This window comes from Ptychodera flava, chromosome 6 (assembly GCF_041260155.1).
Source record: "Ptychodera flava strain L36383 chromosome 6, AS_Pfla_20210202, whole genome shotgun sequence".
NCBI lineage: Eukaryota > Metazoa > Hemichordata > Enteropneusta > Ptychoderidae > Ptychodera > Ptychodera flava.
In genome coordinates, this window is record NC_091933.1 from 24,022,218 (window position 1) to 24,040,189 (window position 17,972).

At 40.8% G+C, this 17,972-nt stretch overlaps 1 protein-coding gene across 4 annotated transcripts; it reads right to left on the reverse strand.

Moving 5' to 3' along the window:
* Positions 1 to 423: 423 nt before the first annotated feature.
* On the reverse strand, positions 424 to 16,901 carry LOC139135253 (NACHT domain- and WD repeat-containing protein 1-like). Of its 4 annotated transcripts, none has more exons than XM_070702546.1 (26): positions 16,733 to 16,901; positions 15,157 to 15,384; positions 14,515 to 14,570; positions 13,928 to 14,159; positions 13,410 to 13,519; positions 13,205 to 13,290; positions 12,668 to 12,784; positions 12,348 to 12,463; positions 11,734 to 11,951; positions 11,284 to 11,430; positions 11,007 to 11,120; positions 10,282 to 10,478; positions 9,958 to 10,100; positions 9,581 to 9,683; positions 9,363 to 9,468; positions 9,009 to 9,115; positions 8,172 to 8,502; positions 7,477 to 7,779; positions 6,943 to 7,162; positions 6,403 to 6,553; positions 5,744 to 5,915; positions 2,997 to 4,576; positions 2,333 to 2,446; positions 2,006 to 2,178; positions 1,627 to 1,722; positions 424 to 1,204 (listed from the first exon to the last, which is right to left on the reverse strand). In XM_070702546.1, exons 2-22 carry the CDS (start codon positions 15,321 to 15,323, stop codon positions 4,011 to 4,013), a joined length of 3,762 nt encoding a protein of 1,253 aa, XP_070558647.1. In that variant the 5' UTR covers positions 15,324 to 15,384; positions 16,733 to 16,901; the 3' UTR covers positions 424 to 1,204; positions 1,627 to 1,722; positions 2,006 to 2,178; positions 2,333 to 2,446; positions 2,997 to 4,010. The 4 variants fall into 4 exon arrangements, with proteins under 4 accessions (XP_070558647.1, XP_070558649.1, XP_070558650.1 ...); XM_070702548.1 differs by having other exon boundaries at positions 15,157 to 15,452; positions 16,733 to 16,865; XM_070702549.1 differs by lacking the exon at positions 16,733 to 16,901 and adding an exon at positions 16,160 to 16,675.
* Positions 16,902 to 17,972: the final 1,071 nt, after the last annotated feature.

A 17,972-nucleotide genomic window follows, 5' to 3' on the forward strand; every position in this document is an offset into this window, starting at 1 on the left:
CCACCTTATAATATAAAGGCGTCACCTAATCATATATTGACACTACCTTATCATATAAAGACATTACTTAATCATATATTGATGTCATCTAATTATATAATAACAGCACCGTATGATATATTGACACCACCTTATAATATAAAGGCGTCACCTAATCATATATTGACACGACCTTATCATATAAAGGCATTACTAAATCATATATTGATGTCATCTCATCAAATACAGCAAATAAACCTCAGAAGGCAGCAACGGCGTTCCATACTTTCCCAGTCATTTCGCTGTGTAGCTTTCTAGCATCACGTTAACTTTGTGCAGTTCCTGCGTGTGCAAGATTTAGAGAATAACATACAAAGTGTAAATGTTTTGACTTGAGTAATGTGCTCCTCAAACCTGATACATTCTCATATATTTCACAGAGTATTTTCATGATGCTACTCACACTTTTAATCAAGGATTAGTATCCACACCTACTAGTGAAGGTGTGGATCAGGGAAGTATATTACCCAAAAATTTACCGATAAATGGTATTAAAAACAACTGATACACCCTGTTAAACTCTATTGGGAAAAACGGGGATTTTTCCCAATATCGACGATAATAACTTAAATTTTCTGTGAGTGTCAAACTGTTTCCACGCAACTCAAGTTGCAAGCTGCCATGTACACATTATACTGTACACCAAGTCACCGTCTTGTGGTGAAAGGGCTGTGTACGTTTAAAAAAGTTATGTTCGCTACGTTGTTCTTCCGAATCGCCGACTGAAAAGCATTAAAGATCGAAAGATCGAAGATTATGTCATAAGGTTCGTCTTTGATTTCAATGATAATCACATGACTGAAAGATGTGCCGATTATAGATTTTTGATGAAAATCAAAGGCTTAATTATTTTTACACTAAAATGAAATCTCTCCATTGTCATACTTATTCAAAGACCAATATGACGACTCTCACTACTTTCCCCTTTTTAAATCCACTGATACCATTTCCACCATGCAGCCACACTTGAAATCGCTGTAAAATTTCGCAACAAACTCGTCAGTAAATTTCTTCAACGGGACAAAACAGCACGCCCTCTGGAGTGAACAGACGAATTCTCTTCCCTGTGCGATTTCGTGAACCGAGGATTTGCGTGGATGGCATCGTGTAATTATGCCGTTACTGGCCGCTTGGAGTCGGCACTTTCTTCGAACTCAGCGACAGGCTGTAAATAAAGAAAATTTAGTTACAGCTGGTTATCTTTAAAGAAGGCATGGCTTCATACGTACAAAAAACGAATGGTGGTTAAGCTTAAAGAGTCTCGAGAATTATTGTCAGCAATTCTCGGGTCCTGAAAAGAAAACCAGGTGAACAGTATTTTGACATACGTGTTATGATTACGGAAACTTTGATCTAGTTCAGATTTCGCCTTGCTGTTATGTGTGAGATTACCTCTTCATGCTCATCATTAGTACGTGTAAAACAGGTTTTGCTGACAATTTGGTTGCCGTGATAACAGTAGAATGGTCGCAACATGTCACGATGAAATTGAGTTACAAACATTAGAGGCAGTTGGGACGGGCGTTGCTTAATTCATTGCACTATCAGGGATATAAAGGCATTTGTAGATGACGTCACCCAACTCACCGGTATGTCGTTGCCGACGAGGCGTAGAGTGACCAACTCGTAGTCAACAATCACTGCAATGACACGACCGTCATTCATCAGGGCACATTTTCTGATCTGCAAATCGGAAAAGTTTATAGACTTTTAAAATTTTATGTGCATGATTCTTCGGTATGTAAAACTTACCCAACTGTAAAATATCCCTCACATGCTTTTGGTTGTTGTTGTTGTTGTTGTTTTGTTTTTGTTTTTTTGTGGGGTTACATTTTCTCTTTTCTATTCTAGCATCTGCATCGAAAGAATTCGAAAATCTATTTATCTATTCTCATATCGCGAGACAGTGGGTCATCTGATTTTATCCTGATAAAGTCACTGATAATCTTAAAAGCGCGTCACTAACCCTCTTATCGAAGGTGAAACTGGCGACCATCTTTCCCTGGTCGACGTCAACCAGCCCGAGTGACTTTTTAACTTTCTCGCTGGACAGTACCAGAACGCGTCTGTCGATGGTGGCGTCCACTATCATACCATCAGAGAGAATATGAGGCATCTTCCATTGCCGCAGCATCTCACCTACCGGAAAAAAATATGTAAACCAAAAGTGACCAGAAAGTTGAGGGAAATTGTCACTATCGTACAAAGGAATAATACAAAAAAGTTTCATAGTATTCGATTTGTGTTTTTATATGAATCGTCTATGAAAAAAAGGCTTTACTCTGATAGATACCTGACTTGGATGACCATAGGGACCACAGCCCATCTCTTTCAGTCACTAGAGTGCTGCCATCTTCGATGAAGCTTTTGAACGTCAAATCTTCCGGTAGGGTACATTGTACAGCAACTGCAAACGTCAATAAAAGAGTTTACCTGACATTTGCGACACATAATTTAATCAACAACCAAAAAACAGCTTAAAGGGAGGGTGTCGTCTGAGCTGCACCTGTGTGCGACTTTCTTGTGTTCCATACACGATATCTAGAAGCATCACATCAACATACCTGCAACATTTTGAATTTTACGATGTAGATTAAACATGTTTTAACTTTCATCAATCGCCAACGTATTTGGATACAATGTTTACATTGGCCGAGTGAGTCCGATCCCATCTTTGAGCGCGGTTCAGAAAACTCTCCCTTTAAAACCCCCTTGTTAGGTTTTTGTCGAAAACTACCTTTTCACTTTCTATATCTTCCATTATAAATACAGTAAAGAGATGTCTACAGTCACCTGACTCTTGGACAGGAAAAGGCAATGGAAAATGGATGTTTTGTTAATGAAAATATAGGAAGTTTTATTTGCCAAAGTATTTTTTCAACGTTTGATCCTAATACTACAAAGTCCATCTTTGGGAATTTCCTTTGTATGAGTACCGCATATTGCCAAACAATTACCTTCGCCAATGTTTAACACTGAGTTGGCCTTGACATCGAGAATGCTGTCATCTTCTTGTACGACTGAACAAGTCGAGCGCAGAAAAAGAAGGGCGCCACCTGGAGAAATATCATAACTAATATCAACTGTCTTCCCTCCAGGTGCTATGATTCTGAAGGCAATCTTTCTCTCTGCAATTTTCCAAACTTGTAGACCGGTCGAATGGAAATGTAACACGGCGACATTGCCCTTCCGGTCTGTCCTGATATCGTAACAATTCTCGTTGACGTCTGAGGCAAGTTTTGCCACCGATTCACCGCTCTCAACGCTGAACAGAAGCACCTGTTGCTCGAAGGGACTCCCCGCTAAGACTTCCTTTCCACCGTTCACCACAGAACAGAGGAGATACCGAGACATGTTTCCCTCTCCGCAGCTGTGCTTGATTTTCCACGTTTCAAGATTAACTATGCTCAATGACTTCTCATCGCCGTCACCTGTCCTAGAAAACACTGTTTTCTCATCGAGCCACTGGGTGTAATTTTTACCCGAAGACTCGAAAGGTATGTCCTTGACGGCGTGACGAAGTTTGTGCCTGCCGTTCATCAGGGTCCATTGGCTAGAGACCACGCCTGTCCCTTCTTTCGTTGATATCGTCAACAACTGGTCGCCCTGGCGTCCCCTCAAAACATGGAGTTGTATGAATTTCTCCTCCTCTTTACCCAAAGTATTATCCCCCTCGCTGGTATTGTGGCGGCTTGTGTCCCAGACCCTGACATTGTGGTCGTCATAGCAACTTGAAACGAGTAACTTTCCCTGGGTAGTGACTACAGACCGAGTACGGAAATTGGGAAATACGTCCGCCTTCGTTCCCGAGTCCATGTTCCAAAAGGTGGTCGACATTGGCGCAACTCCGATGAAGTATGGCCCGGTTTCTGAAGTGCAAATTCGATTGAAAAATGCAACCCCGTCCCTGGCGGCTTCTTCTAAGAAGACGCTTCGGTCGACTATTTTATCCCCTCTGACGTCAAACAACATCAACCTGTTGGTGGGTTTTGTAAGGAAGAGCACCTCGCCCGGTGAGTGCTGGTCAGCAAACGTATTCTTTCCTCGTCCTCCTGTTGAAATATCCTAGCTCTCCGAACAAGGGCTAAGTGATTGGCAGTGTCTGCGATGGTAAAGTACCTGTGGGTCGGGTCTTTGAAGACAACAAACTCATCAACGACAGCGAAAAGTGTCTCTGTGTACACGGTCGGTGCGTTTCCGAGCTCGCTGGCCACTTCCCCTTCAATCATCACCGGTTTGAGACTTTCTTCGAAGTCGATCATCTTGACGTACCCAAAGCCAACGATAAATAGCCGGGAAGTCACGCTGAATATGTTCATGGGACGGGTGTTGTCTTCTGCTGATATTTTCTCCACTCTTTGGAGAAGTTCGCCGTTGCCGAACTTGTAGATGCTTGTGTCGCTATCTGATACCACGGCAATGTATCGCTCGCCGTGACAAAGCTGGATGTCCACGATGTTCTTCCCTGCATTTTCAATTCCTCTAACCAATACCCCATCACTGATTGACCATATCTTTACAGTTTGATCATTTCCACCTGTGAAAGATAAATGCTCGCATGTATATATACAGTAAACACGCGATCAGAAATAAGTTGTTTGCGGATCATATGTGCACTTTAGTCGGGGCGAACGTTTACCTGTATATCATGGTGGCTCTTATGAACCAACTAAAAATTGCATTTACTTTAAATTACCGCATAAATGAAATAAACAAGATTGGAACTAATTTGGGATAATTGGATGGCGAAGTATTGCCGATTTAATCTACAAATGTAATCTCATCTGCTTTTCTTTTTATATTACACACTTGTTTTTATGAGTAATTTGCGATATTGCAACGTTCAGCTATATGGCACCTAACACTTTTGAGAAATTTGCAAAATATGAAAATCCAATTATCCCAAATTAGTTCCAATCGTGTTAATAGTGCAATATGGACAAAATGCCGTTCGAAATTCTGAGTATATTATTGAAAATATCCATTAATGCGTCTTGAAGCGGGCTGCTGTGCATTGACTAGCATGGCATACACAATGAAAAGTAGGCGGGTGGATGGCAGGCCAAATTATGGGGACAAATCGAAGGATACGTGAGTGGGCTTAGAAGAATTGATAAAATTCACGCAAAATCAACGGACAGACCGGAACAAAAGTCTTACGTTAAAATAAGCGATGACGATCTCGTTTTCAGTGCCATAAAGAGCTCATTGCATGAAAGTACGAAGTCGATGACACAGAAGTACTCAGAGTTGTATAAAACGACAAATGCACGATATTAAATGCAAGGAACTACTGCCATCTTTGAGCTGGGAAGGGACATTAAAGGCATACAGTGACCTGTAAGCTAAATATTCCCATATATGGTCAAAGGGGTGTTCCTTGGTATTCAATATGCCCATGTGAGGGCGCTGTTTTTAAAAAGCGGCCAACCGCTTACAATCAGTGATTGGTTAGATTTTCTCTTTCCGTGGTAACTGTGGCAAAATTGGAACAGGTGACAGTATAGTATCGCATATCTAGCCTATAATGGATGAAAGGTTGATTTGCAAGGCTATGTCAGTCTGGTGAATATCTTTGTGTTTCATGCACTTGTTGACAAATTGAAACGTTGCTGCATATCCAAAAGTAACTTCAAAGATATTACATATCTAATGAACGTCATCTGCACCCCTATCAGTGTGAGGAAACCACGGGTGGTTTTACCTGTGATGACGTATTGCCCATTCCTTGTGATTCTCATCGCCGACACCTTGTCTGTGTGTCCCGTCATCGTGTGAATCAAGGGACCACCTGGCTTGGTCAGGCAAAGATGCGACGGAAGCAACCCGGCGGTGACGTCACCAACAGCAGCCATGTCGAGTAAGTTACACGCCTCCTAAAACAACCATATAAAAATACCGGGGAAATTGAATATGTCGAATCTAGACTGAAGCCATTGAAATATGGAGTAAGTTGCGTTGAGATTGATATTTCTGTCTTGCTTTATTCAGAACGACTTAGATTAAAGTAAATCATGGAATGAAGAACAACATAGAGTGTTTCGTTTTTCTCTGATGACAAATATTGATCAAATTGAAGATGGCTGTCAAATGTGTTAGTTCTGTGCATGCCAAGATATGTATTTTTGTATATATTTTACTGATCACAATTTCAACACCTTCAAATAAACACTCAAGAGCATAAACGAGACTCATAAAGACACAAGAAATTCGAAATATGATGTTCCCGTATACGTAGGCGTTGTACTGTCGAGAAAAATGCCTTCGCTAATTAAGCAAGCTGTCTCCATGACAATCTACACGTGTACACCCTACCACGTTTTAACATAGTAATGACGTCACTAAATGAGCTAATGCACTTACGTTTGGCATTCTTCCAAGTAATTGGCCGGGTAACTGATAAGGACTCAATATGATCCCTTCTTCGGAGAGCTGTAAAGTTTCTTTGACACGCGTGATGTCTTCGTCGTCTGGAAAAGATTTCGTGGCGGTTCTGAAATCATCCATCACTTGTCTGAAAGACGCAGAATTAAATAAAAGACTGAAATGTCAGATTTATCAAGAGGTCACTCATATTTCAATTCAATGAGAGTCATGCAAGCACTAAGAGCGTTGGTTTCCCGTCCATCCAACTTAATTCAGTGGACACCACATACATTCAGGGAGGGACCATTACATCTTTGCATGGGGTTGAAAGAATATGTCATGTGTTTCATCATCGTGTGAGTGAGAGATGATATGCCTCTTTTGACTGTCTGGCTGCTCGAATGATTGTTTTGTGATCAACTTTGTTAGCTTTACAGTCTCATCACCTTCGAGATAACACTGCTGGCTAAGGAACTTCGGCTCATTTACTTCCATACTCATTCACTCATGACATTGCGGTCTACGTCAACTTCTCACCTGAAACTAGTTGCCTTTACTTTGGTAAGCAGCCAGTCGAAATTGCATAGAACGTCTTTTTTCAGCGCTTTCAGGTTTCCACTGCCGATGAGGTGTGTGGGCAACTCATTCAGCTTGCGTAGATTGTACTTCGTTGAAGTGAAGGCAAGTGGCTGGGATGCAACGAATCGATCGGCTTCGCTTTTCTGGCCTTGCCTGGTAACGTAACTTTTCTTGACCCCTGTGGAACGAGTACAATGTATTTTAACACCTTACGACCAATGGTAAGTTTATAAACTGCAATAAAATCTGAGTTGCTAAAAATTAACTACTTGTTTTCGATGAAATATGCTGAGTTAAAAACACTATGTCTTTACACTGTTTACATTTGATCATACATTGTGCGTGCGACAAACAATTTAAAAATTAGCATTTAAACTACATGAGCTCGCTTGAACGAATTGAGCGCCACTTTACTATCTGGCATCCACTTCGTATTTAATCACAAACTAATATCTTGAGCGGCAGTTTCTACCGAAACAACAGACGACGTACCGTTCGCCCACTTTCCGCTGAAATAGTCTGCCTCTCCGCGATGTATTAACTTCTTCTGCCGTTCATCGCTCAAATACCGTTCCCTGGCGGCTTCGATGAACTGGCGGTGATACCAGTAAATAACCCGCGATCCATCCGCTCCTCTCTCAACCAGGTAAGACGACAGCGCCGAGTGTATTCGTATCCATAGCAACGGGGGTAGGCGTCGAGTGGGCGGAGTCCAATACTGGTAGACGTCATTTAATACGTCATCATCGCACGATAGGATGTCTTCGATTTCGGATTCTGAAAGACCACTTTTGGCTGCGAAGAGAATGTGACCATGTCAGACGTGGGGAATGAAATAATCATGTCTCTGTTAAATAAATGGCAATGAGGCCAAAAAGGTCATTTGTCTAATAGTTAAAACGATGACATACTTTATTCATCCATACGTTTGCGTATATGTGTTATTACGTGACGTAAATTTGAAATCGTGCTAGAATGATCATACCTGGCGTGGATTCCCAATTATTTGATGATAGATAGCACGAAAATGAACAAAATATCGATACTCCTTTCTTTTCCTGATTCTGATGCCGGGTTCTGATGGAGAGGCGGACAAACAAACTGGTGGCGTCCTTCTTGTCCGGCGGTATTCAATAATTAACTGTGTAAAAGGGTGACTCCACTCTCCTTATCTCTATTCAATTTACCTGCAGTAAGGTATCCAAGAGCTCGCTGGACCAGCACTTTTCCCATTTCTCTCTCAATTCTTGCAAATAGACAGTTGATAACGCCCCTGACAGTGTCCTCCAGATTGGTCTCATCCTGAGGAGTGAACGAGCGCCACCTACAGGCCTCGTCGAAACACAGCTTCAGGTAGAGAGGCAGCGGACACTTCTCGAAGCCCCGGGTCAAAATATCCATCTGCTGAGTTGTCAAAGTGCGCTTGGCTGACTTGAACCATTCCTGGAGAATGTCGTGCGCGTCATCCTGGGCCAGCTGGGGCACTGGCACAAACAGGGACTCTTCTTTTATCATCCCCTTGAAGGAATAACGAAATTTTTTTAATAATCGGATAAATTGAAGTGCAACTGTTAACGGTTTTATCATTGTGTGAACGCAGACGCCAAAGCTGTGTAAGAAAGGGCCGGTGATTGATCAAAGCTCAGCAGAGACACTCAAATGTCTACTGGTTCAGCAAGTGGATCTATGCTCTTAGCGTTAATACCCCGGCGTAGCCATATTGGACAGTAACGACGAAAGCACGAATACCTACAGGTACGTGGGATGGGCGTCCTGTTTGTAAAATCTGAAAGCGATTTGTCGCTTAAATGATATTGAATCAGGAGAGATAAACTTAAACCAAAAAAATCAGTGACGCGAACACCTTTAATGCGTTGAGTATACAGAATTCTGAGGACACGATGAGGAATAAACGTAATTAGTATTACACGTCTGTAATATCAATACTGTTTAGATAAATCGTCATGGTTGTAACTGTCCAATCTATTCGCAACGTTTGCATTTATTCGGAATCTCAGGCTCACCTGTAACATCGGAAAACACGTGTGTTCCTCTTCTGGTAACGTAGAAACGACTATCTTCACGTAACTAGGCAGTTGCCTTGGTAACCAACTGAGTTGTCTTGCAGCATCTTGTAGAAAGGGGGAACAAAATGGTTTGTTGCTTGCAAGATACCATATCAAAATTACATGTTGAAATGCACACTTTCATACGAAACCTAGTGGTCAGCGAGCACTTTCGGAACATCCTAGCCTTGGATTCTACCACAGTCATTTGGTACAGGGACAGCGATCCTACATAGGTTGAGTGTGGGGGCTGTGAGGGCGCCCACTGGAAACACAATAGACTTCGGTTGAATTATATCTTAGTGATCTTACCTTGCGAGTCTAATTGATCGAGGGAGTCGAGAAAGACAACAAGCTGTGACTCCGCGGATGCCAGGGTCAAACATTGCGGAAGAAATTCTCGAAGTTCCTTCAAACCCTAAAATGAAAATTCGATTCGATAAGATAAAATATTGTCCTAAATGACACAAACAAGCGAAATCTTCGTGCGATGTGTTTGAACTCAAGACTGCGCATGTTTATCGACTTACCCGAGGAACAACCATGTTGCTATTGTAGGATTTTACGATTTGTTCGCAAACGGTAGTCAGCAATAGGTGAATAATCGTACTGTCTGGGGTGGTTCCCAGGAACCTGAAAGAAAAATGGAGGGAAATAGTAAGCACCTTTCCCGGGTGTCGAACAAAATTAAAGAACAACATTTTATATCAGTGTAGCTGCTAACAATATTTAGTGCCGAGCAACGTTTTATATTAGTGTAGATGCGTCATTTGTTAATTTCTGACAACATGTTGAAACCATGCAACCATTGGAGTTCACCAACGAGCAGCTGTTATGATCTGATTTTACAGTATCGGCGCCCTAGTAACATGTACGTTCTGAAAGCTATCACAAATCTTCACAGTACCTCAATACAAGTTTGCACCTTCCCTGGAGCCATTTGTTTACCATGGTGGCCGCCATGGCAACGATAGATGTCTTGCCACAGCCAGACTGTCCGTAGATAACCATCGGTTGACGGGAGTCGCTCTTCACATATGATTCAATCCTCTGTGTGGAATGACAAAACGGAATGGAGTTAAAAACGGCCTGTAGATTGGTTAAGTTCACGGCGATTTTAAGAACAAGAGACAGCCACAATGGGCATGCCAAGAACGTATAAATGGATACATACACATACACGCACTAACCCAAGCCACCCTGCCCAAAACACACACGCTGCTACACATACCTTTAGCGTATCCTGACGACCGTGGAAGGCTTCACACTTTTGTTGGCAGAAACTGGCGTGTTGAATAACTTCTTCGTATAACGCATCGTGCACCTGCTCTCGTTCAGCGATTCCGCGTTCGATCATACCTTCGAGGCGACTTTGGAATGTCTTGCAAAGGTTTGTTATTGACTTGCTATGAACTGCCGGATCAATTTCTGCGATTGAAGTTATGTTAGAAATCGTTGGAAATAGTCAACGGATGAAAACAACTCGCACTCAGATAAACATTTAAAATGAATAAAATGAATATGGCAGACGTACCATCGAATAAACAATGTCCTCTCTGGCAAAAATATTTTGCGAATGACGTCATAATACGGAAGTTGTACACAGTATAAGTATAGGATGGAACTGTACGACAGATAGATAGATAGATAGATAGATAGATAGATAGATAGATAGATAGATAGATAGATAGAGTTCGTAAACTTAAAAATATTTGCTCGCCGCCTATATATCAAAATATTTTTAATCAGATAACATTTTATTATTTGAACACACACACACACACACACACACACACACACACACACACAGGGGTTGCCATAAAGCGATTATGGTGATAACCGGGAGGGCACATTGTATACATTTTGTATATATATATATATATATATATACATACACACATAGTACACGCACACACTTGCTCTAACGATTCTACCATTATTACATGAATGCCTTACTTCCACGTTTCCATGGTACACTGTAATCTGAGATGTTACTTTGTGGTAATGCACTTGGAATTCGATCGTTTTTTAGGAGTTGTAACAAGTCTTGTGATGTTTGGTTTGGAGTTCCTGAGGAAAAAACGCAAATAATTGTATAAAGCAATACGAATTTCTCGACGCAGAAATGGGTCCTGGTCATAAGTTCCCCTACAACGTAACGACACATTCAGACATTCAATTAATTTGTGGTAATTTTGTACAAGAGATTTTTTTTCATCGAGAACGTCCTTACCTTTGTCATCTAACTGGTCGATAAATGCTCTCGCCGTCGAATTGCGATCGTTGGCTGACAATCCCGTGATCTCTCGTTTCAACCACAGACAGCATGAGGGCGCGTTGTCAACGCCCACTACACCAGACTCTACTTCTTTTTCTGTCACTGGAAATTGATAACAAAACATCATGTTTAACGCGATGGAAATACTATTTGTGTAGACCGTAATTACATACAGGCCTGAAATAAAATCACGCTTCTGCATGGTATATGTAATTCATGAAAAACTACACACATGTCAGTTCTTGAACACCAATATTGTTTTTCGGCAACGGCCAGACAAAGAAGGTGGGATCTTGACGTGGGAAGGTCAATTCCCTTTTTGTCATGGTGTTCTCAAGAGAAAACACACTTATAAATACACATAAAATACTTGCATCTGTAAATAGTTTTATGTGCACCACTTACAGGAACTTATATATTTATGAGCTGTTATGGAATCTTTAATACAGGAAAGCGAAGCTTTCGTAATGACGTCACTCAGTTTCTCGTAAGCGCGCCACCACTCAGCCTTTGCCTTCTCCGCCAAGATCCTGTTGCTTGGGTGACCGAAGTTTGCGATGATTGACGAAATGGAAAGTAGTGTGTACGCCGATGGCACTGCATTGTTGTCCTCCTTATACCACCTACATAATAAAAAACGAAAGGAATGTAAAAGCTAAAACAGGATTACATCGACGGGTGACGGATAGAGCATTTTAAAATGATGATGCAGATTGTGTAAAGAAGAAGAGAGATTGCACGTGAGTTGAATCGTGACTTATTACAATTTGTGGAACTGAGTTACATTGTTCAAATTCCCTAGTTTGCTCGTCCACTCCTTATTTTGATCACTACTGATTCATCAAATAATAACGACTAGCTAAACTTAAACACAGAAAACTTTGAGTCGATTCGGGTGTTATAGCCGCGGTATAACTGAACAAGCAGGCCAGCTTTCATTTCATTCCTGTGATTAACCAACGGTAGCAAGTGAAACCAAGAAGCGAATTATAAGAATTGTTAAGCCAAAGTAAAGTTACCGTGTCATCAACGCTCTCTCCTCTTCGTCTATCACTGAACTGAACATGAGTTCAAAATCGTCGCTGCCGATTGTGGGTGGTAGAGGGCGATATCCATACTTGTGCGACAGTAAACTCTGGAAGGAGTCAAACGTTATCACTCACAATTTCGAACATTTTGCGACACGGGAGAGGAATCATTAAAAGTTCTAAAGTGTAGTACCTCTAAATGCGCTGTGTCTCGTTTTGGCGGTTTTCATATTTTACGTGATACTTTTAAAGCATTTTGGAAATTAGCATAGGCAAAAAGCAACCATAGGGTAAAAGTTTTTTTGCCTTACCACAAAATTTGGCCCGGTTGAAATATTCTGACATTTCTTTATTTCATTCAGGCAGAGTTGAAGGGTAATGTGATCGTTGGCGGCGCCGTCCGACACTCCCCATCGCATATCTACGACCTGTGAGAAATGAAAATTACTGAAACATGTGACGAATACTTTCTTTTTTCGTCGATAATTCGGACTACAGTAAGCCAAGGTTCGCCCAATGTTGAGGACGTGTTAGTGTTTATTTTTTACATAAACCTTTCAGAACTTTGAACATAAAGCCAGTTTTAAGAATTATTCGACAATACCTTAACTTGAATGCCCGTAACTTTATGTATGAATAATGTATGTGTGTGCTTACGTACGATTTATGTATGCATGTATGTATCGTACGTATGAATTATTGTGAAGTTCATGTGGGCGGGCACTTGTGCATTTATTCATTTACATATGTATTTATGTCCTGTTAGGCTGTCATTAACGCAGCAACTTTTATTTTTAGACAAAACTTTTACTTCGTTGGGTGATCTCTTTCAGATCTTTAACTCTTACCTGAAACTCATAGCCTCGTTCATGGCAGAAAGTTTTCAATTTTGGAACTGCATGGTACATGAGCGCATTGCGTTCTTCGTTTGTATCTAAAAAGGGGGAGAACTTTGTTACAAGACACAGCAGAATTTGTGCTCTAACGTACAAATTACATTCATTGAGTTGTAAACTATTTATGTAGAGAATCAAGTATGAAAGATTCACTTGCCTGTAAAGGTAGAACTCACAAAAATGCGGACAACTTTCGCGACATTTGGAATATTGCCCTCTATTGCACCGGTCAGTATGCGTTCATAACGATCCCTGAGAGCTGTGCTCCTGCAAAACATAAATGCGAGCCATATTATGATCCATTGGCCATCTTTTCGCGATACAAATAAATATGGGTTGAGTATTGTCCTTCCTTTTTTATCAATTTAGATACATGACAATAGAGGTCCTATTTGACTTATTTCGCTGAGCGGACAGATGAAAATAGCTTGCACTACCAAGGACGAATGAAAATGAATCAGATTTCAATTTGGTAGAAATGAAATTTGTACATCTATCTCGAGTTACTTGACAGGTAAAAGGAAAGAGGAATTTGTAATATAGATCATAGAATGTTATTCATATAATGCATGCGATATTAGAATTCTTGTGTGAGACATGTATGTATCATGCAGTTCATGAAGCAGTTGTAAAAGTGGTATCGTCATGCAAGCCTTTCTCGCGAACCTTACTTACCCGTTCCGGTCGTTCTGGTCGCCGGCCAGGGACTTTTCCTCGTCCGTATATTTCTTCTCGATGGCTTCCTTCATTGCCTCGATGTGTCGTTGAAGCATAACCGCCAAGGGAATGTCCTCTACGGCCACCGTCCTCGGAGACGCCACGGTCGATGCGACCGACTGCGGCGTTGCACTTTTCCCGACGGGAGGCAGTATACCTAAATTATTGGACTTGGGTCTGTAACCCATCCCTGAATAAGACGGGGGAAAATACCTTATAAATAAAGACTTTCCTTTTTAGTGCCTCTTTTTACCTATCAAAAAGTCCGTGATTTTTTGTAATTACGCAACATTAGAAACGATGAAGGAGAGGTGTGCATCGGTTGTATAGTTTGACTCTACTTGTTACCCACAAAATTTGAAGGCGCCAGGAAAACGTGTTACATGGTTTACCACGGTTTTTGTAATGCTAGATGTTATTCATCCTGTACGATGATGGAGTAGAGGTAGTGCTTTTAGTGGCTACACGGTTTTTTGTAACCTGTATTTCACCACGTTAAGTGTAGATCATGACGTCAGTATGGGTTCATCACATACTTAACTCACCTGCTCCAGTGAGAACGAAATCGAGTGATGCGGAATGATGGTCTGCAGAGGGCGTGCTGTATGGACGAGAAATGGTATTTTCTCGTCAGACGAGTGTTAGCGTTTAACGAGCATGGTTTCGTTTAAAACTCACCATACACACTCATACATTCTGACACTGGCATGACCGACTCCATGTTTAACAAAAACAGCCGTTAAACTTACAAAAATAACCATGGACAGCAATTTCATTGGTGATATAAATTGTCCCACTTCTCTACTGACCGTGACTCAGATAAAGTATATAACTATGAAGCAAAAACTGGATATTTTACTGTTTACATCATACAAAACATTGTATCACATATTATGTTATATCATATAATAATTTTTTTGCCTGCAGTAATTTTACCATACACACTCAAAACACACACATATGTGTGTATGCGTGTGTATATATATATATATATATATATATATATATATATATATATATATATATATATATATATATGCAAGTTTCTAAGCGAAAAACTCGCGTAACAAAACGTCGTAAATCGTAAATGATAATTCAGTCTTTCTCGTATCATTACTCTGCTACCACGAACATTCGGGCAATTTTCGTCCGTCCGTCAACAAAAGTGAACTTAATCATTTAATCACCTGCGGCCTGGAGATTTCCATTTCGCCTTGGCGTTATCGCCACCTTGACCTCTAACCGATTTCCTCGCTTTGTTGAGGATTTCTGAACTGCTCTGTTTATCGGGCGGCAAGGCGTAGAAGGGGATCTGCGGTGACTGCAGTTTCTTCGCACGTCGGTTACCTTCCATTGCAGACGATCAGGTGACCTAGTCTCTGTCCAAGTTCAATCCTACAAGCCAAGCATTTTGTCTACAGAACGAGATGGACGCTCTTTCAACTTTTCTCTAAATTTCATCTCGAAGAGCTTCATCTTGTATCTTTTCACCAAATAATCAACAAAAAATGCTACAGAATATTAAGCTCACCATAACGTGCTAACGAGTGCATGACACGGTTGTTAATTGATTTATGGAGCAAACTAATGTGTCTATGTATGTATATAAATTCGTTATATATATATATATATATATATATATATATATATTGTGTGTGTGTATGTGTATGTGTGTATATATAAAAGTGAAAGCATCCTTCTTAGAACAACAAGTGTCAAAATAATGAGGTAATGTAGTATTCAACTTTGTACTTGAAGTTGTTTTGTGATATTAATTATAACGCTCTGCTTTGGCATCGAGCACTGTAATTTCCCACGAGGATATCTGTATAACCTTATATATATATATATATATATATATATATATATATATATATATATATATATATATATATATATATATATATATATATATATATATATATATATATATATATATATAGTGGACCTAGGTACACTCCTTTTCAGAATGTTTGCCTTCGTGCATATCCAAATATTTACTATCAAATATCTTCCCATGTCCTAGGAGAAACTGTTCGAAGTTCGTCCTTGGTCTACACGTTAACAATTGCATTGGGTACATTATTCAAATACCAATATCCGTATCTTTAGCGGCCTTGGTGACCTATCACTTGTATTGAAATATAATTGGTATTTCGAACCAAACGATATGAGTGTCTATGGACTAACCTCTCGTTCTGAGCGTCATTCAATATTGAGAATGCCAGTGGAATGCCACAGTCGTCCGGTTGGCCAATAGTGACACCTCAATGAGAAGCCATTTTGTAAACAAGTAACCTTTGACTTTCTTAATTACGGAGTTGAAAGCTCGCCCACTGACACTTCCGCGTTGGTCTGTTGGCATGTTGTTATAGAAATTGTAGTAAGCTTGCAGCTTGAGTTACAAAAGTTTCAACGACGGATGACCGAATGGAAGGCCATAAAAAACCGGGCTGTACGGCAACACACCATTAAAACTGTATTAACTGCCTACTGGTTTAGTTATTCAGGCTTTCATAAATGTTTCAAATACCCATTCAGGCGCGAGTAGAATGCTTTCATTTTACACACTGCTAAGGTCACTAACCATTTCAGACTGGACATATTGCTCTGGAATACCTGAAACTTTGCCCTAGGATATCACCGATCTTGAATAGGCACGCAATATGCACAATACGGGCGAAAGTGCAGGCCCGAGATGAACTCAAAAACGATTACAAGGGAGGTCGACTGCGCTACTCACTGGCGCATTGTTCGTCTTACCTGTGTGATGCATACTTGTCTTTCTCCGACTATTGTCCAGGCATAGCAACCTAACATGCAATACAGAGCGGTCTTTCTGCTGCTCGTGGCGCCCCCTACGTGCACGTATTAGGTTTTATAAACACGGTAAGTCGTCATGAGCGAGTCTGTCGCGAACGAGAGCTGAGCGATAGGACTGATCTGCTTGAAGAGGTCGGAAAGAATATTCAGTCCGAACTGAGAAGTGAGTCTGCGTGGTAGCATTAACATTATGTAACGTTTACCTATTGCATCATTAATTATGTTGTTATCACGTAGCCTCCTTTTCAGAAAGCACACCTGCATTTGAATGGGTCTCATCAAGCATGTCCAATATGAGTACACGGGGAATCGATATCAACAGGTGGTTCGATGGAAAGACAGGCTGTTTTCGCAGTATGCATTTTTTCGATAAAGGGATACTTTGATGAAAGTAGAACTGAAACAAGACACTGTACCTCGCACTACACCTACTGAACAAATCCGTTTTACAAATCGATCCATGCATGTGTGGAGGGACCTTGGTCAATGCACAGGGTGTTGTCTACATGTCCGTCCCCAGGTGTGGGTAGGTGTTTCGATGTATCGCTAATAAAGATATATTCTACCAACCTTTGGTGTTTCGGTCTTAACTTAGCAATGCCCTTGATAATCTTGTGTAAACGTTTTATCAACATGCTGTGTCTATTATCTGATGAGTTTGAGTGCCTAATTAGCCAAAGTAATCAAGGGTAAATTACTAATCTGTGGACGCTCTCACTAGATTATCACCGGATTAAATTTGACAAAGTCAATAACGAACGCACCAGCAACCTTGCTGGTGCGTTCGTTATTGACTTTGTCAAATTTAATCCGGTGATAATCTGGTGAGAGCGTCCACAGATTAGTAATTTACCCTTGATTACTTTGGCTAATTAGGCACTCAAACTCATCAGATAATATACGCAGCATGTTGATAAAACGTATACGCAAGATTGTCAAGGGCAGTGCTAATTAAGACCGAAACACCAAAGGTTGGTAGAATATATCTTTATTAGCGATACAACGAAACACCTACCCACCCCTGGGGACGGACATGTAGACAACACCCTGTGGTCAATGCTTTATTGAAGACCTCCCTCAACGGACAGTTCCTCCTGCCATGCCAGCATGTACAGTGCTCGACATGTCAAAACGCCGTGCAATGCGGCTGTTACATGCACCAGCGCACCGGTATAGAGTT

Excerpts from the sequence above, each read along its gene's own strand:
- LOC139135253 (XM_070702546.1), bottom strand. The coding sequence starts at position 15,323 with ATGGAAGGTAACCGACGTGCGAAGAAACTGCAGTCACCGCAGATCCCC. Across the intron at positions 13,520-13,927 it reads GACCAGAACGACCGGAACGG|GAGCACAGCTCTCAGGGATC; the intron begins GTAAGTAAGGTT and ends TATGTTTTGCAG. Across the intron at positions 10,101-10,281 it reads GTCGTCAGGATACGCTAAAG|AGGATTGAATCATATGTGAA; the intron begins GTATGTGTAGCA and ends CATTCCACACAG.